At 36.1% G+C, this 27,688-nt stretch overlaps 1 protein-coding gene across 1 annotated transcript in view; it reads right to left on the minus strand.

Annotated features, from left to right (window-relative positions):
• The window catches only part of OARD1 (O-acyl-ADP-ribose deacylase 1), a 57,995-nt gene extending 32,690 nt beyond the window's left edge, over positions 1-25,305 (minus strand). The window contains exons 1-2 of the mRNA XM_053706864.1: positions 25,194-25,305; positions 24,955-25,008 (exon numbers count right to left, since the gene is read on the minus strand). Of these exons, the coding sequence (XP_053562839.1) occupies positions 24,955-25,008; positions 25,194-25,250 (111 nt within the window). The 5' untranslated portion in view covers positions 25,251-25,305. The remainder of the gene's footprint in view (positions 1-24,954; positions 25,009-25,193) is intronic.
• Positions 25,306-27,688: the final 2,383 nt, after the last annotated feature.

The raw sequence follows: 27,688 nt of genomic DNA on the forward strand, positions 1-27,688 counted from the left end.
TGTACACATATATACATACATCTCTATCTATCTTCGAGTGTTTCCATGCCTTTATCCTCTACACGTCTCAATGGAGGAACGTGGTCAAAAAATCACAGCTCGTAGTGTGGCAATCTGATGTTCGCTTCTCAAAAAAAAAAAAAATGCTACACCAATGGTTGTTCCAAGTAACCGTTCTTGTAAGCCAATCATAACTCAGCTATACGACAGACTAACCATTCTCTGAAAGACGTATACGTTTTGCATACATAGTACATGGAACAAGGACAGATGATCAAATAAAATGACACATTCCAAAGTACATGTAAGTATGCATCTAATTTGATATGATCCGTTAGTGAGTGGGTGATGAGACTTTAAACCCACTATCAGACTATGACAAGTCACATAGTTGAAACACTTTAAACACCCTGGCTTAATTTGAGGTTACCAGCTTGTTTGTTGGTAAAAACCAAAAGGTCCCTCAAATTCCTTGCTCTTCAATAAACCTTACGGGTTGATTTAACTCCTTAGATGGTAAAGACTGGTCAGTTGATATTTGCCAGTTCTGCTTAAATCGCCTCTTTATAGTGGCATGATGCCAGGGTATATGTAGTCATAAATTTCAAGGATGTGTCCCTATCGTTCACTGACTTATCAATTAACCCCTTAAAGGGACACTGAACCCAATTTTTTTCTTTTGTGATTCAGACAGAGCATGAGATTTTAAGCAAATTTCTAATTTACTCATATTAGCATTTTCTTCATTCTCTTGGTATCTTTATTTGAAAAGAAAGAACGTAAGTTTAGATGCCGGCCTATTTTTGGTTAATAACCTGGGTTGTTCTTGCGGATTGGTGGATAAATTCATCCACCAATCAATAAGTGCTGTCCAGAGTTCTGAACAAAACAAAAAAAAAAAAAAAAAAGGAAGAAGCTTAGATGCCTTTTTTAAATAAAAAGATAGCAAGAGAACGAAGAAAAATTGATAATAGGAGTAAATTAGAAAGTTGCTTAAAATTACATGCTCTATCTGAATCACAAAAGAAAAAAAAAAAAATTGGTTTCAGTGTCCCTTTAAGGACCGGAATCTCAGGCTATAACTTCCTCAAAAGAACAGAGCAGTTTTAGCATTTTTGCTAAAATTCTATTTACCTATAAAAACTATACATGTTTTAAGCAGACAGCCCACAGGTATTGATCTAGGCCTATTTTGATAAATTGTTAGACTTTTTCACAAACATATTTACATACCGCTTGTGCAATCATGACAAATTATTGTAAAAGATTCTCTGGGATCCCCTTTGTTCAGAAATAGACATGCATGGCTTTGCCATTGCATTTTTGTAATTAGAATGCCGCTAATTGCAGCTGCACACCACACTTCTGAAATTGTCAGTTAAGGGGTTAATCGGGTAGCTTGTAAGGCTAATTTTAGCTTTAGTGTAAAGATTACTCTCCCACCTGATCCCTCTCAAAACAGCTCAATTCTCTCCTTGACCCCCCACTGGTCATCACCATCTTAGGTACTTGCAGACAGTCTGCCAATGTGAAGTTTCATTATTATTAATTATTATTAGCTACAGTGTAGGTTACCTTCTTACCTTCCCACCTCCCTGTTCCCTCCCAAAAAGCTCTCTAACCCTCCCCCCTTTAACTAGTTTCTGCCATCTGGGCAGTACCCAGTTTTCTATCCATGTATCTCGATTTATAATAAAAAATAAAAAAAAAAAATCTGCCCCCCCTCATTTACCTCACCATCCAAGCGATCTTTTTCCATACCCTTTATTCCCCCTCTTAACTCTAGCACCCCGTCTCCCTTCCCCAGTATTGATTTTTTTCTGCAGTGTAGCATTCCCACCCCTCCCTCCAGCGATGGGCCGCCCACCCACCTCCCTCCTGAACCTCCCACACCACCAACGATCAGCACCACCGTTCTGCGAGAGTGTCTCTCTCTCTGGAGTGGTCACTCTGCACTGCCCCACTCGTGGGGCATGCAGAAATAACGCAATCTCGCCACTCAGTGCCGTTGTTAAGGGGTTAAAGGGACACAAAACCCAAAAATGTTACTTTCATGATTCAGATAGAGCATACAAATTGAAATAACTTTCCAATGTACTTATTTTATCCAATTAGTTTCATTCTCTTGAAATTCTTTGTTGAAGGAACAGCAATGCACTACTGGGAGGTAGCTGAACACATTGGGTGAGTCAATAAGAACAGGTATTTATGTACAACCACCAATCAACAGCTTGCTTCCAGTAGTGGATTGCTGTTACTGAGCATACCTGGTTATGCTTTTCAACAATAGATACCACGAGAACAAAGCAAATTAAATAAGTAAATTGGGACAAACTATCTGAATCTTGGGGGGGAAAAAAATTAAGTTTCACTGCCTTTTTACTCCATTTTCATAAAGCTCTTAACTATAGTGCACTGTGTATCCAATAAAGCATTTGAAGAACCCCTTTCCAATAATGTTTGTTTCTTATGTTCTAGATGATTTGATAGATTCCTTACTGTTGTTGCGAAAGACTAAGGAACTCTTTTTTGGTGTTCTGGATGAAAACAGTTTAACAAACTTCTGATAGAAAGTCTTTATTGCAAAAACATAACATGGTTCTCAAGTCTCATCAACTTCACAATATATATCCAAAAATAAAAAAAAATTATATTCGTGAAATTCAAATTATTTAAAAAAAAAGGTTCTGGGGGCGGGGCCAACTGCCGAAGCAACCAGACGTCTATCTGTTGAGCTCCCACTATAAACCTGGCTATTTCTATTAATAGTAACTTTATTCTCCTAAAATTATACCACAAAATATTATCTTAGAGACATCCTCATTATTTCTAGAGATTCAGTGCTGTTTTACTTTGAGAAGAAGAAGCCGACAAATGTTTTATAATAAGGCCATGCGGTAAGACCTAACATCCTTCCTGCAGTCCTGGACTATGGGATTCTTTCCCTAAGAATCTTAATTCCAGAGGTAGTCGCCTCTACAACGTTTCCAGAAGAAGAATTAGGACTACAACTGCTTTCCTCAAACAGGGCGACTGGAAAACACTCAATCCCCTAGCGACGCCGCCATTATGGAGGCTATGGAGGTTTGGGAACAGCGTATCCTACAACTTATAGACAGTAACTACCAGAGCCTAAAAGAGGACTTCACAGCCATACTGTCTTTGCTAACATCCTCGCTGAAGCATGTGGAAGACCATACCGTCTCAGAACAGGATGATGTTACTTACACCATCTCGGTACACATAGCCACGGAGAGGTTGGACACTCCCCCGGACAGGCTTGAGCTGCATCCTCCATGTTGCAGGCCTAGAGGGACACCTGACACAGGCCTTCTATTACCGGAAAATATAGAAGCGGAGGATATACTGAGCGCTGACATTTCTTCTATGCAGGTTGTCCCCAGTACACTGCGCGACCCTCCTCATCCAATCCAGCACTCAGGTACTGTTACAGAGTATGAGAAGTGCTTGAAGGCGCCTACGCAACCTTTTTGCCCCGGCATAACTGGCAATGGAAGCGGAGATTGGACCTCAGAATATGCCGCTAAGTGCTACGGATCTCTAGAGCCCATACAGTATTTCTTACCTGCTGCTCCTGCGGGGCCTGGACTGTTATTGCCTTCGCACGGTGAGGTCTGGCTGCAGGACTTGAACTTTACTGAAGCCCTCCGCTTGTGGAGACATGTTTGTGACAACACTAAGTCACATAAGTATCATAGCAGTTATTTGGAGAAAAGGGGTATAGGATGACTTTTCTATCTGTAGCAGGTCCTGACAAAACTGGCACTGAAATCCTATGATCTACTAATTAAAGAGAGCTTTTAGCTATAAATATAAAAGTTAAATAATTTCTGTTATATATCTAATGTTGAGATTCCTGTCTCTTACTTCGTATATTCATACCTATATGTTTCTCATATTAGAGGGTAGTACGACTGTTTATTCTATGCCTGTTATCTGAACAGATTATCGTTGGTCATTATACTAGTTAGGTATGCAAATGAAACTATTTTTATTACTATGGTGTAGCTAGATCACACAGCATTAAATGAGACTCTTAGATTGTTCTTATTTTATTCCCAAGTTTCTACATTTATCCCTATGTCACAAGTGACACTTGAGTTGCCTCATTGTGTTAATGTAGAAGGGGGGGATCATGATACCTCAATTTCTGACCCTTCTCCTTTCTCTCACAAGAGTGTAGGTCTTAATAGCTATATGCCAGACTTAGCTTCTGTAAAAATTCAGGGCAGCTTTCATATGTTCAGCAGGAACCTGTGCCTTGTCACATCCCCAGAAGGCGTTTGATAATACTCTTGTATCTGCTATGATGTGAGGGGATATGTATACATATATTCTAGCTTCTTACATAGTCTCTCCCATATATTATACTGCCCTGTAAGGTGGCGTTTCCATCCCTCTAATCACACCTCTTGCTACTCCCCATGCAGCGCATAGTTGTGAGTTAATCATCTTATTACCGTCCTAAACACAAACTCGTCTGGTATGTTGGACATAATGTGTTCTGCATATGCGTGCAGTTGCCTCTAAATCTCTATATACTTAACCGGGACTCCTCTACAGGGTATGTGATTTTATACGAATCCCTCCCAATGTCCGTGACATTTATCCTGAACAAGTGTATTTACTGCATGTATTTAATCTTAAGTATAAAAACTGCCCCCATTTTGGATATCCACTAGCTTAGGCTATTCTTCATATAGGACACGTCACCTGCTGCACTATCTATGATTACATATTTACTATGGATTTCATCAGGTAACACCCTAAGCCTAAATACTAACAGTTAATATCGGATAGTTCCGCACCCCTCTCCTGCCACAGGCTTACTAGCTTGGAAGGGATAACTATGCAGATACAGCATTTCTAGCTAACACCTAACTAGAAGCACACAGAGGGTATATCCATGCACTCCCTTCCTATATTTCCTGCAATATCCAATCTTATTAATAAGCCCACACTAGAGGTACAATATACCTTTCTGCATATCTTGATAGGAGAGGTTAGTTCTGTCTGTCCAGGTTATATTGCTTTTATTGGCAAACAAATGGGATTGAGGATCCCTGAAAGAATAATGCACTAATAGCACTCTGTGCCCAGACTATTGGTAGGGGCAAAAAAAAGGATTTTAAAATTTAACTTTTATTATTTATTTAAAATATGGGTAAACACACACATTTAAAATTGTAGTTTAACCTTGGTAGCTGTATCTCAAGAGCACTATTATCAATTAATCTGGCCTTTAAACCATTATTATTTTCTAGTCTCTTCAGTGTAAATGGTACTATTGATCTCGGTTGCTCTATACCTTGGTAAGTGTGATTTTGCTGAATTCACACCTTACCCGGACAGTAAATTAATGTGTTATCTGGTCTCTAGGGTGTCAATATAGTAGAGTGGATATATGTGCTTTTATTTGAATACTTCTGGCTGACGTCACTTGTTACCAAACATAATATAATATGCTTCCCGGATTATTGGACTGTAGAATATGATTTAAGATATAATTCTGATTGTGATTCAATATTAAAAAAGCCTATCTCCAACCTAGGTTGTGGTTGCTTTAAGGGATATGCGCTATTATAATCAGTGTTCTGGGGTAATCATGCAGTTCTGCACAACTGTCCTTATTTTGTCATAGACTCCTGTGATTTTAAATCACTCGTAACATCAGTTGCTAGGTTTACTATACCCTCATTCGTATGCACATCATCCTGTATTTTATGTTACTTGAACCACTTCATTTATTATTTGTTCTACACTCAGTAGTTGCAGTTCTCTTATTGGCTGTATATATCGTTCTTTTATGTAATCGTGTGTTTTGCATATACGTTCTTTATTTGTTATCTTAACTTTGTTTTTGAGCCCCCTCAAGCATTTGCCTTTAAATGTGTTTTGCGTTCATTAGATATGCGCACCATTCATTTTCTTGTTTTGTGATAACTATCGATCTGAATCTATGATATCTCTTATGTGATCGATATAATTCTATCTCTTTATTTGGCAAGTATGTTCTATTTGGGTTGACTCTTAATCAATTTCAATGTTAAGATAAAATGGAACATTGAAATGTGATTTGAATAGTATTACTAAGTAATCTGTTTTGGTATCCACAGAAAAACCGATACTGTTCTTAGTCTTGTAACTGTGATTCTATATTAAGTTACAACGTATCATGCACTCAATTCATACACACCTCATTCGTTTTTCTTACATACTGAATTATAAAATATATATACAGCTGTCTATATTTCCATAAGCATATATATTTAAGTATTGTTGAGCTTTTTTATTTTTTATTTTTTATTTTTCCTGTTTGGTTTATATCAAGTGGTTTCAGTCGAGTTTGTCACTCTTTATATCCACAGTTTGTCTATCTCTGTATGGAATTGAAGCTGTGAGGTTTATATCAAGTGGTTTCAGTCGAGTTTGTCACTCTTTATATTCACAGTTTGTCTATCTCTGTATATAATTGAAGCTACGAGCTATATATTTATACTTTCTTTCTATAATTAAATCTTTAGCTCGCTTCAATTAGTTGTGACAAACTGTGCTGTTTGTTATCGTAATCGTCCGCACATTGTTTATCAGGCTGAGTCTTTATGCTTGGCTCCTATATCCCATCACAGTTCTCCACTATTTACCGCTATTGCCGTCAAACATTATTCAGTATTATTATCTTAGTACACTTAGCTAGGTTAAACTTTTTTTAAAAAACATAACAATTGAGGGACCCCATTGTCCCACACAACCCCCCTGACGCGTTTCGCCTGTTTAGGCTTTATCAAAGGCGGCGGGCCGCCGTGGTTTAACCTATTTATACGCATTTGAGCCGGATATCCCGCCCCTACTGCTTTCTGATTGGTTGTATTGTCATGGTTACAGCCAATCGGGACTCGATTAGTTCCGTGAATCTTTCTGAAGTTTTTAAGGAGGACTGCATCATTTCTCCTCCGTATTGTTAAGGTGGATTATTATGTCCAGTTACCTGATATTTCACTCTATTACTGATATATTCTCATAATGTACATTAAGCGGAGAGTGAGATTTTCTGCATCATTTTTCCTCCGTACTGTTGAGGTGGATTATTATATTCAATTACCTGAAATTTTTATGTTTTTGATGTATATTACAGTATTGGTATTGAACAGAAAGTAAGATTTTCCTACATATATGAGGTTGAGGTTTGCATTTAGGGAAAATAGGAATCAAATGCTCTTGCTTATGGTTGATATGTTTTGCCACTTGTAGTTTGTGATATACTTTTTTAAATACTGTTGCTTGGTTCTAAAACCATATGTGTACAATCCTGTGATATGATTATGTGTCAATGTGATATGATTTTATATCAATATTTGGTGTTTATATAAAAATGTGGTGGTGCTCATTTTGCCTAAAGATATTCTTTTGTGCTTATATACAAATGCGCTTTAATCTAAGGGTGTGTGAAGGAGTGTTTCATTCAAAGGGAAGTGTTGAGTGATGAAAAATGAAAACTTTAATTCTAAATTATATTGTGCTTTAATCTAAGTCCTATTAAAGTTCTATAGTCAATGAAGAAATAAAAACTCTATAAATTCGTGATAATTTTGGAATATATTTGAGAAACTTCATAATTTATTGCGTAGTTCTGAAGAGGTTCGAATTGCTTTTATTTGTTTTGTAATTCCTTAAGAAAAACTCACTATTGTCAAATATTTACTCTTATAATTTCTCATATATTTGTACCTATTTGCATAGTTCATTTGTTTGTCTACTTAAATTTGCAATTTTAGGATTATCTGTTCTTTTTCTTGATCTTCTTAGGGATCCTTGCTTCAAATGACCCCCATTTTTAATCCTAACTCCAGAACTATTGTATTATCATATATATCTTGATTTTGTATGTCCATATACATTGGTGTTAGTAGTTTTCTCAATTCATATCTAATTCTCTACTATTATGTTAATAGCACTTACTTGACATTTTAAAAGAAGGGGGGGTGTTGCAAACTATAAGTGCTTGTGAAATTGAAACCATTTCCCTATTTCTACAATGTGAATGTGTCATTTAATTTTAGTGCTCCTGATATGTGTTCGAATGGTCCTTATTGTGTGAATAATTACTGGTGCTAATCAACTCTTATTTAACCTATTCTTAAATTCCCACTACAAGTTCCTATTTCGACTTCCCTATCATTGTAGTCATTTTTTGTTGTCAATCTCATGTCTCCTTTATTTACATCTTTCTTGTTATTCTAATGTTTATAAAAACACATAATAGTTGTTATTTTCATTTATACCATTGGGGTGTACTGTGTTTAGTAAATATATCCATTTACTCTCTGCTTTTAATAGGGATTTCTCAAGGTCTCCCCCTCTGATTCCTAGTTTTATCTGTTCTATTCCCCAACATTGTAAATTTCTGGTATCTGAATTGTGTTTGTGTAGAAAATGGAACGCCACACTTGTTATGGTTTTACCATCCTCCACATCTTTCTTGGCATTTCTGATATTTCTTAAATGTTCCATTAATCTCACTCTCAACATACGTGTGGTCATGCCCACATAGTACAAGTGGCACGAGCATTGTAGTACATAGATCACCCCTTGTGTATTGCAACTGATATAGTTGTTTATACGGTGAGTGAAACCAAATCTGTCGGTGATCGTACTTGTCTTCTTGATGTAATGACATGTAGAACAAGTGCCACACTTGAAGGACCCAGGGGTAAATGATGTCATAGTTTTTTTCTTTGTATAATGACTCCTAGTTAACAAGTCTTTCATATTTCTTGATCGTCTATATCCTATCTCTGGTTTTTCTCCTAGATGGGCTTTTAATATTGGATCAGAAGTTAAAACGTGCCAGTGTTTATTAATGACATTTTTGATTTGAGTCATTTGTGAAGAGTATGTTAAAATCAATCTGGTTTTGTTGTCCTGTTTTTTACACTTTTTTGTTAGTAGTTCTTTTCGATTAGTTCTCATAGCTTTATTTTTTGCCTTTTTTATGCTTGTCTTACTGTATCCTCTCTTGATTAACCTTTCCTCCAGTTCTTTTGCTCTGATTTTAAATGTGCTCAGGTCTGTGCAGTTTCTTCTAGTTCTCAAAAATTCACCAGTTGGCAATCCCCGTATTGTTCCTGGTGCGTGGGCACTTGCTTTATGCAACAAGCTATTGGTTGCCGTTTTCTTCCTGAAGAGGTCAGTTGTTACTCTTCCATCTTCCTCTTTTTTGATTTTTAAATCAAGGAATGCAATTTCTGTTTGACTTGCTTCAGTGGTTAGCTTAATATTTAAGTCATTCGAATTCAGTATATTTAAGAATTCGAGTAAGATGTCATATGGCCCTTCCCATATAAACAGAATATCATCTATAAATCTGAGCCATAGAGGTATATACTCTGTGTACTTCGAATTGTTCTCCGTGAATACGTATTCAGCCTCCCACCATCCCATAAACAGATTTGCATATGTGGGGGCACATGCTGTCCCCATCGCAGTCCCCCGAGTTTGTAAGTAAAAATTATTATCAAAGGTGAAAAAGTTGTATTGTAAGACAAATTTTAACAGGTTTATAACAAATTGATTGTGATTCTCATTCTCTTCAGATTTTTGGTTTAGAAAATATCTTACTGCATGAATTCCTTTGTCATGGTCAATAGAGGTGTATAACGCCTCCACGTCTGAAGTCACAAGCCATGTGTTTTTCTCAATGTGTACACTGTCTAGTTTTTGCAGAACCTCCATCGTATCCTGTACGTATGAAGGTAACTCATGCACAAAGGATCGTAATCTATAATCGATATACTGGCTCGCTTTTTCTGTAAGGCATCCTATGCCAGACAAGATAGGTCTTCCAGGAGGGCTTACTAAGTTCTTGTGAACTTTTGGGATAAGATATAGCGTGGCAACTTTTGGATTTTGTACATTTAGGAATGTTCTTTCTTTAGGTGTGATGATAGCGTTCTGATATGCTTTATGGATCATAGAATTGTATATCTGATGGTATCCATTAATTGGGTTAAATAATAATTTTGAATAGCATCTTTTGTCATTCAGTTGCTTGTTTACTTCAGCAACAGTATTTAAAAAAGTATATCACAAACTACAAGTGGCAAAACATATCAACCATAAGCAAGAGCATTTGATTCCTATTTTCCCTAAATGCAAACCTCAACCTCATATATGTAGGAAAATCTTACTTTCTGTTCAATACCAATACTGTAATATACATCAAAAACATAAAAATTTCAGGTAATTGAATATAATAATCCACCTCAACAGTACGGAGGAAAAATGATGCAGAAAATCTCACTCTCCGCTTAATGTACATTATGAGAATATATCAGTAATAGAGTGAAATATCAGGTAACTGGACATAATAATCCACCTTAACAATACGGAGGAGAAATGATGCAGTCCTCCTTAAAAACTTCAGAAAGATTCACGGAACTAATCGAGTCCCGATTGGCTGTAACCATGACAATACAACCAATCAGAAAGCAGTAGGGGCGGGATATCCGGCTCAAATGCGTATAAATAGGTTAAACCACGGCGGCCCGCCGCCTTTGATAAAGCCTAAACAGGCGAAACGCGTCAGGGGGGTTGTGTGGGACAATGGGGTCCCTCAATTGTTATGTTTTTTAAAAAAAGTTTAACCTAGCTAAGTGTACTAAGATAATAATACTGAATAATGTTTGACGGCAATAGCGGTAAATAGTGGAGAACTGTGATGGGATATAGGAGCCAAGCATAAAGACTCAGCCTGATAAACAATGTGCGGACGATTACGATAACAAACAGCACAGTTTGTCACAACTAATTGAAGCGAGCTAAAGATTTAATTATAGAAAGAAAGTATAAATATATAGCTCGTAGCTTCAATTATATACAGAGATAGACAAACTGTGAATATAAAGAGTGACAAACTCGACTGAAACCACTTGATATAAACCTCACAGCTTCAATTCCATACAGAGATAGACAAACTGTGGATATAAAGAGTGACAAACTCGACTGAAACCACTTGATATAAACCAAACAGGAAAAATAAAAAATAAAAAATAAAAAAGCTCAACAATACTTAAATATATATGCTTATGGAAATATAGACAGCTGTATATATATTTTATAATTCAGTATGTAAGAAAAACGAATGAGGTGTGTATGAATTGAGTGCATGATACGTTGTAACTTAATATAGAATCACAGTTACAAGACTAAGAACAGTATCGGTTTTTCTGTGGATACCAAAACAGATTACTTAGTAATACTATTCAAATCACATTTCAATGTTCCATTTTATCTTAACATTGAAATTGATTAAGAGTCAACCCAAATAGAACATACTTGCCAAATAAAGAGATAGAATTATATTGATCACATAAGAGATATCATAGATTCAGATCGATAGTTATCACAAAACAAGAAAATGAATGGTGCGCATATCTAATGAACGCAAAACACATTTAAAGGCAAATGCTTGAGGGGGCTCAAAAACAAAGTTAAGATAACAAATAAAGAACGTATATGCAAAACACACGATTACATAAAAGAACGATATATACAGCCAATAAGAGAACTGCAACTACTGAGTGTAGAACAAATAATAAATGAAGTGGTTCAAGTAACATAAAATACAGGATGATGTGCATACGAATGAGGGTATAGTAAACCTAGCAACTGATGTTACGAGTGATTTAAAATCACAGGAGTCTATGACAAAATAAGGACAGTTGTGCAGAACTGCATGATTACCCCAGAACACTGATTATAATAGCGCATATCCCTTAAAGCAACCACAACCTAGGTTGGAGATAGGCTTTTTTAATATTGAATCACAATCAGAATTATATCTTAAATCATATTCTACAGTCCAATAATCCGGGAAGCATATTATATTATGTTTGGTAACAAGTGACGTCAGCCAGAAGTATTCAAATAAAAGCACATATATCCACTCTACTATATTGACACCCTAGAGACCAGATAACACATTAATTTACTGTCCGGGTAAGGTGTGAATTCAGCAAAATCACACTTACCAAGGTATAGAGCAACCGAGATCAATAGTACCATTTACACTGAAGAGACTAGAAAATAATAATGGTTTAAAGGCCAGATTAATTGATAATAGTGCTCTTGAGATACAGCTACCAAGGTTAAACTACAATTTTAAATGTGTGTGTTTACCCATATTTTAAATAAATAATAAAAGTTAAATTTTAAAATCCTTTTTTTTGCCCCTACCAATAGTCTGGGCACAGAGTGCTATTAGTGCATTATTCTTTCAGGGATCCTCAATCCCATTTGTTTGCCAATGTGTGTGTAAATTAATGCTAGCACCACTTCTCACAGGAGAAACTGAATAGAGATGCTGATATAAAGAGTATCCAAAGACAAATTTGAATTGGTGGGAAGTTTGCCAGAATAGTGCCCTTGTTACTTTGTGTGGGTAGTATACAGTCTCAACACCTGTTAAAACAGGTTTTCCAAACAAGGAGCACACAGACTAAAAAATATATTAAATAATACAAAAAACACAAAATGAGTTACAATTGGGACCAAGATAGGAAAGCAAGACAACTGAAAAGAACAGCAGACTTCAATGAAGTCTTTGATATTAACAATGTTACCCCTAGTGGAAATACAGGGAGTAACACATTGGAAGGTGCACTTAAAGAAATTCATAAGACCATGTTCAAACAAGATAAATCTTGGTGGAACAAACATTTTTTTGAGAAGTACATAGAAAAAAACTTAATTCCAAGAGGTTTAAGAATTCAGCTGTTTCCTGCATTCCAATTTAAAGAACCATCATTAACTACTGAATGGGAGGAAGCACTAAGTGAATGCTCAACAAAATTGATGAAGATCCTAATAAAACATGACCAACTGGAATATGATAGATTTGAGACAATTATACAAGAACAAAATGATGTTTTAAAGAAATTTGAAAGTAACTCAAATTTTGAGAAATTGTACAAATTATATCAGAAAGAGCTGGATAATTATGAAGAAGAACTTAAAAACACGAAAATTGGAAAACTCAATAGGGACATCCAGGATTTCTCTAACCAGAAAGTATACAGATGGAGACAGAGGGGATTCTATAAAAATCCAAATAAAAATCCAAAAGTCAACATAGTCCAAAGTGACATTTCGGATACAGATGGAGATGAAGCTGAATCAGCAAATGAAGAAACACCAAGTACGTCTACTATCACCCCAAATACAAGAATTAATACCAGAAATAAAAGGAAACAGACTTTTTTAGAACAGGGAGAAGGGGGAGGCCAATCAGAAGGGGAGGGAGGTTCAAACAAAAGAAGAACCAGAGATTACAACCACAAAGGAGCAGGACACAAGAACTGGAGAGAACCCAGGAGACCCCAGAGAGCGCCGAGCCCCTTCTCCAACATGGGGACGAAGCAATGAGAGTAATTAATTTATCACAAAAATCGTTAAATAAAGAGCATATCTCCATTTTATCTAAGGGCTTATCCTTTTGCCCATCCCAGGATGCCAATAAATTTGAAATAATTAAGGATATTCAGCTATTTTTGAGGAAAATAGCATTAAAAAAGCATTTCAATAATGAACCCCCCACAGAAGGATGGAGCAGAGAAGAATTAGACAGTCTGAAAGATCTAGAAGACCTATTGGAAGAAAATACTAATCCATCTGAACACAGATGGAGAACAAAAATGAAAAATAAATCTACATATGTACCCAAAAGCATTCATGTAGCTCAAATACAGGTCTTTAATAACCTGGTATGTCAGGAAATCACTGAATTAAAACTTGACCCTAAAATGCAAAATTTATCATATAAGGAAAGAATGGCACTAAGGGAAATTCAAAGCTGGGAAGATGTGGTGATTCGCAACTCCGATAAAGGAGGCAACATCGTGATATGGCCATTGAACATGTATCTACGTGAAGTAAACAAGCAACTGAATGACAAAAGATGCTATTCAAAATTATTATTTAACCCAATTAATGGATACCATCAGATATACAATTCTATGATCCATAAAGCATATCAGAACGCTATCATCACACCTAAAGAAAGAACATTCCTAAATGTACAAAATCCAAAAGTTGCCACGCTATATCTTATCCCAAAAGTTCACAAGAACTTAGTAAGCCCTCCTGGAAGACCTATCTTGTCTGGCATAGGATGCCTTACAGAAAAAGCGAGCCAGTATATCGATTATAGATTACGATCCTTTGTGCATGAGTTACCTTCATACGTACAGGATACGATGGAGGTTCTGCAAAAACTAGACAGTGTACACATTGAGAAAAACACATGGCTTGTGACTTCAGACGTGGAGGCGTTATACACCTCTATTGACCATGACAAAGGAATTCATGCAGTAAGATATTTTCTAAACCAAAAATCTGAAGAGAATGAGAATCACAATCAATTTGTTATAAACCTGTTAAAATTTGTCTTACAATACAACTTTTTCACCTTTGATAATAATTTTTACTTACAAACTCGGGGGACTGCGATGGGGACAGCATGTGCCCCCACATATGCAAATCTGTTTATGGGATGGTGGGAGGCTGAATACGTATTCACGGAGAACAATTCGAAGTACACAGAGTATATACCTCTATGGCTCAGATTTATAGATGATATTCTGTTTATATGGGAAGGGCCATATGACATCTTACTCGAATTCTTAAATATACTGAATTCGAATGACTTAAATATTAAGCTAACCACTGAAGCAAGTCAAACAGAAATTGCATTCCTTGATTTAAAAATCAAAAAAGAGGAAGATGGAAGAGTAACAACTGACCTCTTCAGGAAGAAAACGGCAACCAATAGCTTGTTGCATAAAGCAAGTGCCCACGCACCAGGAACAATACGGGGATTGCCAACTGGTGAATTTTTGAGAACTAGAAGAAACTGCACAGACCTGAGCACATTTAAAATCAGAGCAAAAGAACTGGAGGAAAGGTTAATCAAGAGAGGATACAGTAAGACAAGCATAAAAAAGGCAAAAAATAAAGCTATGAGAACTAATCGAAAAGAACTACTAACAAAAAAGTGTAAAAAACAGGACAACAAAACCAGATTGATTTTAACATACTCTTCACAAATGACTCAAATCAAAAATGTCATTAATAAACACTGGCACGTTTTAACTTCTGATCCAATATTAAAAGCCCATCTAGGAGAAAAACCAGAGATAGGATATAGACGATCAAGAAATATGAAAGACTTGTTAACTAGGAGTCATTATACAAAGAAAAAAACTATGACATCATTTACCCCTGGGTCCTTCAAGTGTGGCACTTGTTCTACATGTCATTACATCAAGAAGACAAGTACGATCACCGACAGATTTGGTTTCACTCACCGTATAAACAACTATATCAGTTGCAATACACAAGGGGTGATCTATGTACTACAATGCTCGTGCCACTTGTACTATGTGGGCATGACCACACGTATGTTGAGAGTGAGATTAATGGAACATTTAAGAAATATCAGAAATGCCAAGAAAGATGTGGAGGATGGTAAAACCATAACAAGTGTGGCGTTCCATTTTCTACACAAACACAATTCAGATACCAGAAATTTACAATGTTGGGGAATAGAACAGATAAAACTAGGAATCAGAGGGGGAGACCTTGAGAAATCCCTATTAAAAGCAGAGAGTAAATGGATATATTTACTAAACACAGTACACCCCAATGGTATAAATGAAAATAACAACTATTATGTGTTTTTATAAACATTAGAATAACAAGAAAGATGTAAATAAAGGAGACATGAGATTGACAACAAAAAATGACTACAATGATAGGGAAGTCGAAATAGGAACTTGTAGTGGGAATTTAAGAATAGGTTAAATAAGAGTTGATTAGCACCAGTAATTATTCACACAATAAGGACCATTCGAACACATATCAGGAGCACTAAAATTAAATGACACATTCACATTGTAGAAATAGGGAAATGGTTTCAATTTCACAAGCACTTATAGTTTGCAACACCCCCCCTTCTTTTAAAATGTCAAGTAAGTGCTATTAACATAATAGTAGAGAATTAGATATGAATTGAGAAAACTACTAACACCAATGTATATGGACATACAAAATCAAGATATATATGATAATACAATAGTTCTGGAGTTAGGATTAAAAATGGGGGTCATTTGAAGCAAGGATCCCTAAGAAGATCAAGAAAAAGAACAGATAATCCTAAAATTGCAAATTTAAGTAGACAAACAAATGAACTATGCAAATAGGTACAAATATATGAGAAATTATAAGAGTAAATATTTGACAATAGTGAGTTTTTCTTAAGGAATTACAAAACAAATAAAAGCAATTCGAACCTCTTCAGAACTACGCAATAAATTATGAAGTTTCTCAAATATATTCCAAAATTATCACGAATTTATAGAGTTTTTATTTCTTCATTGACTATAGAACTTTAATAGGACTTAGATTAAAGCACAATATAATTTAGAATTAAAGTTTTCATTTTTCATCACTCAACACTTCCCTTTGAATGAAACACTCCTTCACACACCCTTAGATTAAAGCGCATTTGTATATAAGCACAAAAGAATATCTTTAGGCAAAATGAGCACCACCACATTTTTATATAAACACCAAATATTGATATAAAATCATATCACATTGACACATAATCATATCACAGGATTGTACACATATGGTTTTAGAACCAAGCAACAGTATTTAAAAAAGTATATCACAAACTACAAGTGGCAAAACATATCAACCATAAGCAAGAGCATTTGATTCCTATTTTCCCTAAATGCAAACCTCAACCTCATATATGTAGGAAAATCTTACTTTCTGTTCAATACCAATACTGTAATATACATCAAAAACATAAAAATTTCAGGTAATTGAATATAATAATCCACCTCAACAGTACGGAGGAAAAATGATGCAGAAAATCTCACTCTCCGCTTAATGTACATTATGAGAATATATCAGTAATAGAGTGAAATATCAGGTAACTGGACATAATAATCCACCTTAACAATACGGAGGAGAAATGATGCAGTCCTCCTTAAAAACTTCAGAAAGATTCACGGAACTAATCGAGTCCCGATTGGCTGTAACCATGACAATACAACCAATCAGAAAGCAGTAGGGGCGGGATATCCGGCTCAAATGCGTATAAATAGGTTAAACCACGGCGGCCCGCCGCCTTTGATAAAGCCTAAACAGGCGAAACGCGTCAGGGGGGTTGTGTGGGACAATGGGGTCCCTCAATTGTTATGTTTTTTTTAAAAAAAGTTTAACCTAGCTAAGTGTACTAAGATAATAATACTGAATAATGTTTGACGGCAATAGCGGTAAATAGTGGAGAACTGTGATGGGATATAGGAGCCAAGCATAAAGACTCAGCCTGATAAACAATGTGCGGACGATTACGATAACAAACAGCACAGTTTGTCACAACTAATTGAAGCGAGCTAAAGATTTAATTATAGAAAGAAAGTATAAATATATAGCTCGTAGCTTCAATTATATACAGAGATAGACAAACTGTGAATATAAAGAGTGACAAACTCGACTGAAACCACTTGATATAAACCTCACAGCTTCAATTCCATACAGAGATAGACAAACTGTGGATATAAAGAGTGACAAACTCGACTGAAACCACTTGATATAAACCAAACAGGAAAAATAAAAAATAAAAAATAAAAAAGCTCAACAATACTTAAATATATATGCTTATGGAAATATAGACAGCTGTATATATATTTTATAATTCAGTATGTAAGAAAAACGAATGAGGTGTGTATGAATTGAGTGCATGATACGTTGTAACTTAATATAGAATCACAGTTACAAGACTAAGAACAGTATCGGTTTTTCTGTGGATACCAAAACAGATTACTTAGTAATACTATTCAAATCACATTTCAATGTTCCATTTTATCTTAACATTGAAATTGATTAAGAGTCAACCCAAATAGAACATACTTGCCAAATAAAGAGATAGAATTATATCGATCACATAAGAGATATCATAGATTCAGATCGATAGTTATCACAAAACAAGAAAATGAATGGTGCGCATATCTAATGAACGCAAAACACATTTAAAGGCAAATGCTTGAGGGGGCTCAAAAACAAAGTTAAGATAACAAATAAAGAACGTATATGCAAAACACACGATTACATAAAAGAACGATATATACAGCCAATAAGAGAACTGCAACTACTGAGTGTAGAACAAATAATAAATGAAGTGGTTCAAGTAACATAAAATACAGGATGATGTGCATACGAATGAGGGTATAGTAAACCTAGCAACTGATGTTACGAGTGATTTAAAATCACAGGAGTCTATGACAAAATAAGGACAGTTGTGCAGAACTGCATGATTACCCCAGAACACTGATTATAATAGCGCATATCCCTTAAAGCAACCACAACCTAGGTTGGAGATAGGCTTTTTTAATATTGAATCACAATCAGAATTATATCTTAAATCATATTCTACAGTCCAATAATCCGGGAAGCATATTATATTATGTTTGGTAACAAGTGACGTCAGCCAGAAGTATTCAAATAAAAGCACATATATCCACTCTACTATATTGACACCCTAGAGACCAGATAACACATTAATTTACTGTCCGGGTAAGGTGTGAATTCAGCAAAATCACACTTACCAAGGTATAGAGCAACCGAGATCAATAGTACCATTTACACTGAAGAGACTAGAAAATAATAATGGTTTAAAGGCCAGATTAATTGATAATAGTGCTCTTGAGATACAGCTACCAAGGTTAAACTACAATTTTAAATGTGTGTGTTTACCCATATTTTAAATAAATAATAAAAGTTAAATTTTAAAATCCTTTTTTTTGCCCCTACCAATAGTCTGGGCACAGAGTGCTATTAGTGCATTATTCTTTCAGGGATCCTCAATCCCATTTGTTTGCCAATGTGTGTGTAAATTAATGCTAGCACCACTTCTCACAGGAGAAACTGAATAGAGATGCTGATATAAAGAGTATCCAAAGACAAATTTGAATTGGTGGGAAGTTTGCCAGAATAGTGCCCTTGTTACTTTGTGTGGGTAGTATATTGCTTTTATGCCTGAAGCCTTGAACTGTTAAGAAATTAGTGTAGCAGAGCATTGTTGTTTGTTTGTCTAGTCCTTTCTCTCAACTAGTCGATTTTCCTGAATGAACGCCACCAGATACATAATAACTGGTCTAACATATTACCAACAATATAAGGTCTAACTCAGAGAAGTTTGTACATGGTACTATCCCGTCCCAATTAGTACTACTATATACTACTGTCAAAGGGATTCTATAAATTGCCTTACCTCCTTGCAGGTTATGTTGTGTACTACATATATAATGTGTTTATTATATGTTCAAATGTTACTGATCGTTACTAAACTGTTTACTATCTTCTCAAATGTTATATGGAAATGTATATTTTCTATCATACTCCACTTCAGCTAGTAGGCAAGTTTGATAAGCAATGTTTGGATAAGTTCATATATTGTCTGTTTCGTTACTCTTTAGATCAGTCCTGAACACCTATGTAGATTGCTATTATCGTGACATGTATACATTTCTTTATAGTTTATGCATGTAATGTTTGGGTCTCCATGAATGATTTAGCAGAGCAGCCTTTGGCCACTATCTAGTTACTCCATTTTATGTTAAGATGTTATTCTACCCCACTAACTACTCCTAAGTAGACTAACTTCCCAAGGCCTATCTCATTTGGCTTTTTAGCAACCCAGCTACCAGACCTACGGTCTCTACGATTGGGTACCTATGAGTCCACACCAGGTACCATATGCTACTTACTTTTATATATGGCTCCGTCCCCCCACCCCTTTCCCTATGCGTATAGCGGTGCTTACCCGCTGAATATCCCCCTTCCCCCTATATATCTCGGCCCAAGAGTGGCTGATATTTATGCTAACCCTCCACAGGCTGTTATTTTGGTCTTAGGTAAAATACTGTTAGATTGTGGAGTTCATACGCTGACAATATAATATAAAATGAAGTTTTATTCTATCTCGCCTAAGATACTGTCTATCTTCATAACCAGATTTGAAATGTATTTTCTCTTGCTGTATGTGCATATTGCTTTCTCAATAATGCCTTTGTATAGACAATGTATTACTCGCTTTGTTGTAACTTTGGCCTTAGGGCGAGTCCTTGTTGTGATGATATATGCTTTAACTTCAATAAAAAAATTATTTTCAAAAAAAAAAAAAAGGTTCTATTTGATTAGGTCACTAGTTCACCCAATACTAAAAACACATCATCAATGTAAGGACGATAACATTTAATGGGTAAAATTTACAATTGGGGGACAATATAGTTCAAGTAGTTAGAGAAGGCATCTTTGACTGAGGCTATGTCCAAATCATCTATAATCGCACACAAATGAAATTTATGGTAACTAATAAATCTGAAGCACAGAGATCTTCAATAGTCATAAGTAGGGATTACAGTTATGATGAGTCTATTATATACACGATTGTGTAGATTGAACAATAGGATGTAAAAAAAAAAAAAATAACCCAATAATCAGCAAAAGGTTGAAAAAAAACGAAAAAAAAAAAAAAAAAAACCCTTGCTGAGGCAATGGATCAACCTGGAGGTTCTCTAGAGACTTGTGCATTTTTGGTAAGATATATAAAATTGGACATATAGGATTTTCAACTGTCAAAAACACATTTCATCAGAAATTATCCCTGCTTCATAGGCCATCAAAAGGATGCTGTCAATCTGTTTTTGAAACATGGAGGGGACTGAGCAAAGAAACGAAGATGGAATTACATTGGATATATTATTTGGAAACAGTAACTCTTTGGTGTCTGAATACCATGTTGGACTATACTGGTTTCTACTGAGATGAATAAATGAACATTGATCATTATTGAAGCATAAAGGAGATCTCTTCACTATTTTGAAGTTTCTATTTGAACAATATGGGTTGCGAAGTTATGTTTAATGTCCACATTAGGTTAGTTGTGTTCTAATTTTTAACATAAACTTGGATATTGAAGCCTGCTATCCACTGCAGGTATGCGCAATTCCTATCGCCCGACACCCGGGACATGCGTTTTTTTTCTTTCCACAAGCATACAGCAGCAGGGCTAAAGCTTTTTTTTTTTTCCTTCTTCTGCGCCATTAGGGCTAGCAGAGGGGTTACACAGTGCAGCCATTGCCGGTGCTTGCATAATGCCGACAAGAAACATTTTTTTACACTCTGTAGTAGTAATAATCTCCTGAGTACTAAACAATCATTTGCAGTTATGTGCTCGTGTCCAAATTATTCAGTGCAATATGTAATAGACACAGCCAATTTTAGCCAATTACATAATTATGAGACAACTAGAATAACAATGGTGAGAATGGCGGAATCATAATCATAAAGACCACAACTCATTGTAAGAAAACAGGTGACCGGAATCATACATATTGACTTTTATTTCTTTAGGGGTAAACTGATATGAGGTATTAACTTTTTGCGTGTCAAAGCAGTTCCAGTAAAATAGACATACTAGTAGGTATTGATCCCAGCCCTCCCGTGATGTCACAAACTGTGTCCTGCACACTGACACTCGCCCCATCCCTCCATAGGGCGACACTGCCCTAACCTAGCCCAGCAGGGAATACTTGAGGTGATGAGCTTGCCCTGAGCGGGCTCCAGGATGGGGAAAATACAGGTGTGCGAGGACGACATCTGTGAGTAATACAATTGGGGACTGTACTCTGCATTAGCGGAACGCTCTGTGCACACTACAATGGGGCTGTGCTTTGTAGGATGCGCTCCCATCTCTACTTGTAACCTGGGTCTTGCTCTGTATTTGGGTTCCTGTTACACCAGTGTTTTTGAAGCTGCCGCTGAGCAAAAACACCCAGTGTATATGTAATAGATGATAGATTTGTGCTGTACATGTCACTACACACTGTAATAGGCACAACTTGCGCTTTCTGCACCGGGCAATGCGATGTGTTGCGCTCCAGGTACTGACACCGCTTCCACTCTCTACACCTTGAGCTGTAAACTGTTTAAAGCAGCGCTGAGCATTAGAGTTTTTGGTTTTCAGCTCTTTTTCCCTTATCAAAGAGGGATTATGTTATTTGTGATAGATCATTTATGAATTTGTGTTATTTTCTTGCATCACCTTGTGAGGAGTTCACAGCTATTGACTGCCTAATGGCAATCACTGAAACCACTAAAATGTTTAGTAATATAGTCCCAAATCCAGGGCTTCCAAAAAAATATGGTATAGCTAAGCAAAATCCCTCTATGGTGGGCTGCATTATCCACATTGGGCAGTAATGCATTCTGCATGGGACGGCTTGTTTTGTCACTCTACAATTCCGCACCAATGCAACGTTCTAATTGGGAAAAAAATTAGTCTGCTCTACTCCTTACAGACACTCCTAAAATTGAACAGAAAAAACAAAATGTATAACTATATGGTAGAGGTTAAAGGGACATAATACTCATATGCTAAATCACTTGAAACTAATGCAGTATAACTGTAAAAATCTGACAGGAAAATATCACCTAAGCAGCTCTATGTAAAAAAGGAAGATATTTTACCTCACAACTTCCTTAGCTCAGCAGAGTAAGTTCTGTGTAAAAAGTTATACTTCAGCTGCTGCAGGTTAAAAAAAAGGCCAATCAGCATCAACAGTGCTGAGGTCATGAATTCTTACTGTGATCTCATGACATTTCACTTAAAGGGACACTGAACCCATTTTTTTAAATTTGTAATTCAGATAGAGCATGCAATTTTAAAGTGAAGGTAAAGTTAGCAAGGTTCGATTGATTCAAATGTAAATACATATAAAATTAAGGGTAGTTTAAGTCATGAGTTTTTTTATTTTTATATATTTACCGACTTATCAGCTTTTTTATCTCCAATTCTAAGCGTTAGACAAACAGCCCGTTTTTTTGGGGGGTTTTTTTTGGCAGTCCGGTCACATTTTTCACTTAGCCAATAATAAGTCTGGCCGATAGGCGGCCGTCATTTGACGTCATAACATTGCTTGACGTTCTGCGCATGCGTCGGCTTTACTTCCTCCCCTTTCCAAGCCGGGCTCGCTCCAGATGAGCGCATGTGCAATTCAAACAGGTAAAACGAAATCTTGAGAACGCAGTCTATTTAAAAGAAATTGGAAACAGTATCTGTGGCTGCAACCTGTTTTGATACATTTCACTCGAGCGCTGCAATTTCTTCTGTTTTGACCAAAAGTAAGTATGTGTGTACGGCCCAGTGTGCGCATGTTGTCCGTCAATCGGGAACGCGCTTTGGAAGTACGTATAGAGCGGGTGGGACCGCTCTGTACGTAATAGAGTGAAAAAGCCGGAAATACATGGAGGGAGGCGCTAAGACCGGCCGAGAACGTAATTACAAACAGTTTATTATACTATTTTATATATACAAATAGTTAAAAAAAAACTTTGCGATCTTACTATATAGTAGATGTTTAATAGAATAAAGCTTACAAAAACGCAAAACTTTACCTTCACTTTAAGCAACTTTCTAATTTACTCCTATTATCAATTTCTTTGTTCTCTAGCTTTCTTTATTTGAAAAAGAAGGCATCTAAGCTATTTTTTGGTTCAGTACCATGGAAAGCACTTGTTTATTGGTGGGTGAATTTATCCACCAATCAGCAAGAACAACACAGTGTGTTCACCAAAAATGGGCCAGCATCTAAATTTACATTCTTGCATTTCAAATAAAGATACCAAGAGAATGAAGAAAATTTGAGAATAGGAGTAAATTATAAAGTTGCATGCTCTATCTGAATCACGAAAGAAAAAATGTGGGTTCAGTGTCCCTTTAACTCTCAAGAGATTTCATAGTAAGCTTCCTTAAACTGAATAGGGAAAGAAGCTGAGTGTGCACAACAGCTCACTCCCTTAGCTGTCCCAGGGACATGCATACTGATTTGCTGTTTAAAGTCCTTTGCAATGGGGTTTAAATACTTAGGACATTGAGGTAAAATATCTTTTTTTTACATAGAGATGTTCAGGTGATATTTTCTAATCAGCTTTTTACAGCTATGCTGCATCACTTTCAAGTGTTTCAACATTTGGGTATCATGGCCCTTTAATTAAAAGGTACTCCCTTCTGGAGCTGTGACCGCAGCCGCCCCGCAGTTTTCTCCCAAACTGATGCAGAAATGTATATGCGCCTCCAACTACACACATACACTCCTAAAATTGCCAAGGCTAAAAGAACAGTTACTGCTACCTTAGGTTACTTTCATAGAATGTATATATGTATGCATGTGTGTGTGTGCGTGTAAATGTGTGTAATATGTGTTCATAAAATGTATATGTGGTTGTGTGTGTAAATATGTGCAAATATGTATTTGTGTGGGTGTAAATGTGGTTTTATTAACGCTAGGATTTACCATCAGCGGTCCTTTGTGATTACCTTGTATCTAAGCCTCGGCAGATTGCCCCCTTATCTCAGTTTTTTTTTTTTTTTTTACAGACATGCATTTCAGCCAATCAGTGCTGAGTCTTAAATAACTCCTGGGGAGTGAGCACATTGTTATCTATATAACACATATGAACTAGCAGTGTCTGCCAAAACACACTTATATAAAAGAGGCAGACAAGGGTTTATTTTAAGACAGATCTTTTGCAACTTGCAAGGCATTTTGTGTATACACTGTATATAAATATATATTATATATCACAATGCATACACACATTTTCATGAGCATAGGAGCTGCCAGTATGCCACAATTGCAGGAGATACATGAGCCTTATTTTCCATGAGTACAACATAACATACACACACACTTTTGTTGCCTAGCAAAATGCTGAAAGCACCTGGGAAACGACATCTCCGTCAGCTTATATGCATTTGACAATAATTCGGTTTTTTCCACTGTCTGTTCATACCCAACTTACTCTATCAGATGTAGGATGTACGACTTCCTTCTGTGAAACGAAACGTCTGTCCATCTGCAAGAATAATAAAGAAATGGTCGCTACGGTTTTCCATAATACACAGCAGGCACTCTTGAGTTTTTATTAAAAATGGCTACCGCAGCGTGACAGCTTAGAAAGAGGCTTATTCAGACAGAATGTTCATACAAAATATTCCACTTTACATGTAAAGACACAAAATAAAAAACCCCCATAAAAACCTTGTTTGTTATCGGTGGTAAACCGACTCTTCCGGAGTACGACATTGCTGCTTGCATAGCTGTTTACATTTAAAGATCTCAGTCGGGAAAGTGAAAATACCACACCTCCTTGCATGCTGATGATGATGATTACGGAACTTAGTGTTAACCCTATATGCAACCCTCAGTTTTTACTTGTCAAAATGTTGTAATATTAGTGTACCTTGAGGACTGTGGCAGCTGCAACAACAACAAAAAAGCAGCTAGAGTTTATAAATGTGTCATAATTATGTTTATTTTAATACTAGTTATTTCTCTAGAACAGTGCACACTACATCGTTGCAGAATAAAAATGATACTGCAGAAAGATTTATTTATTTTTTAACATAGTTTGTTTTATGTAGATTTTTGTTCCTAAATTGTAAAGTGACATTCATTAAAAGCCAGATCATTCATTAAAACGTAAATGCCCCTTTAATTGATTAAATATTTAAATAAAATGTAATTTACAGTAGTGCAGATTTACTGTGATTCAAACATAAATAATAGAAATGAGTGTTCAGCGCCCCATTCTGCACGTTAAAGGGACACTCAGTCTAGTCAAAATTAAACTTTCATGATTCCAAATAGGTCTTGCAATTTTCCAATTTACTTTTATCATCAAATTTGCTTTGCTCTCTGGTATTCTTTGTGGAAAGCTACATTCTAAGCTGTTGAACTGCCTCTTGTCTCAGTGCATTTTGACAGTTCATCACAGTTAGGCAGCGCTTGTTCATGTGTGTCATATAGATAACATTGTGCACACTCCAGTGGAGTTATGTAAGAGTCAGCTCTTATTTTCTAAAATGCATGTCTGTCAAAAGAACTGAAATAAGTTGGCAGTCTGCAGAGGCTTTTATACAAGGTAATCCCAGAGGTAAAACGTTTATTAATATAACCGTTGGATATGCAAAACTGGGGAATGGGTAATAAAGGGATTGCCTATCTTTTTAAACAATAAAAATCTGGAGTAAACTGTCCCTTTAACCCTTTAGTAATTAGCTTTACATTTACTCTTCTGCACAAAAGGCCTGCTTATAATAATTTCAACAGACTGGATTTAGGGTCTGATTATCTAAACCTCGCCAGGTCAGACTTGGTTTTTCACACCTCGCAGGGGGTGGCGAGATGTCTCCTATTGAATGTAATGGAGCTTGCTGGAAACAGAAAGGCGATTTGCAGTGAGCAGGGTGCCCACTTAAAAAAATAAATACTGCTGTCTATATAAATCATATTATGCTGCTTTCTGCGTATAGCATCTTACAATTGCCTACATTTTTGTATGAATGTGTTTTTCTAGTAGGGTTATAAGTATTCTGAGTATTTTGTCACAACCTCGCCAACTTTTCATTTGCGAGAAAAAACATTGAGATCTTTAGGGTGGAAATGTTTACAGAATGACTCTGGTATTTGAGAGACAATTTCATATATGCACATAGCCCATTTTATGATAAAACAACAGTTACGCTTTGTATTTTGAACTTTTAAGTATGAATTTCGAAGAGTTTTTTTGCACATTCAGTGTACTTAAATTACGATTTATGCAGTGCTGTGCATATTTAATACGATTTATTCCTGTATAATTTACATACAAATTTTACATTTTTGATAAAATATGATTTTTGGTGAACAATTTTGTTACGATTTTTGATGTACCTTAAAGGGACATGAAACTCAAAAAATATCTTTCATGATTCAGATAGAGAATATAATTTTAAACAACTTTCCAATTTACTTCTATTATTTAATTTGCTTCCTTCTCTTGTTATTCTTTGCTGAAAAATGTATCTATAAAAGCTCAGGAGCAGCAAAGAACCTAGGGTCTAGCTGCTGATTGGTGACTGCATAAATATACAGATTGTCATTGGCTTACCCCATGTGTTCAGCAAGAAACAAGTAGTGCATTGCTGCTTCTTCAACAAATGATACCAAGAGAATGAAATAAATTAGAACGTTGTTTAAAATTGTATTCTCTACCTGAAGCATGAAATAATTTTTTTGTGTTTAGTATTCCTTTAAAGGACCAGTTCATATAGCAGATTTGCATAATCAACCAAAGCATAATAAAAAGACAATGCAATAGCACTTAGGCCTCGATTTATCAAAGCCCTACGGCTGCAAGTTCTCACAAGAACTTGCTCGCCGTAACTCAGCCCCATTGTTTCCTATGGGGAAACACTTTCTAAGTCTACACCTAACACCCTAAAATGAACCCCGAGTCTAAACACCCCTAATCTTTAGACCCCGAGTCTAAACACCCCTAACACTTATTAACCCCTAATCTGCCGCCCCCGCTATCGCTGACACCTGCATTACATTATTAACCCCTAATCTGCCGCTCCGGACACCGCCGCAACCTACATTATAGCAATGAACCCCTAATCTGCTGTCCCTAACATCGCCAACACCTATATTATATTTATTAACCCCTAATCTGCCCCCCCAACGTCGCCGCCACCTACCTACACTTATTAACC

Source organism: Bombina bombina, chromosome 3, assembly GCF_027579735.1.
Source record: "Bombina bombina isolate aBomBom1 chromosome 3, aBomBom1.pri, whole genome shotgun sequence".
Lineage (NCBI taxonomy): Eukaryota > Metazoa > Chordata > Amphibia > Anura > Bombinatoridae > Bombina > Bombina bombina.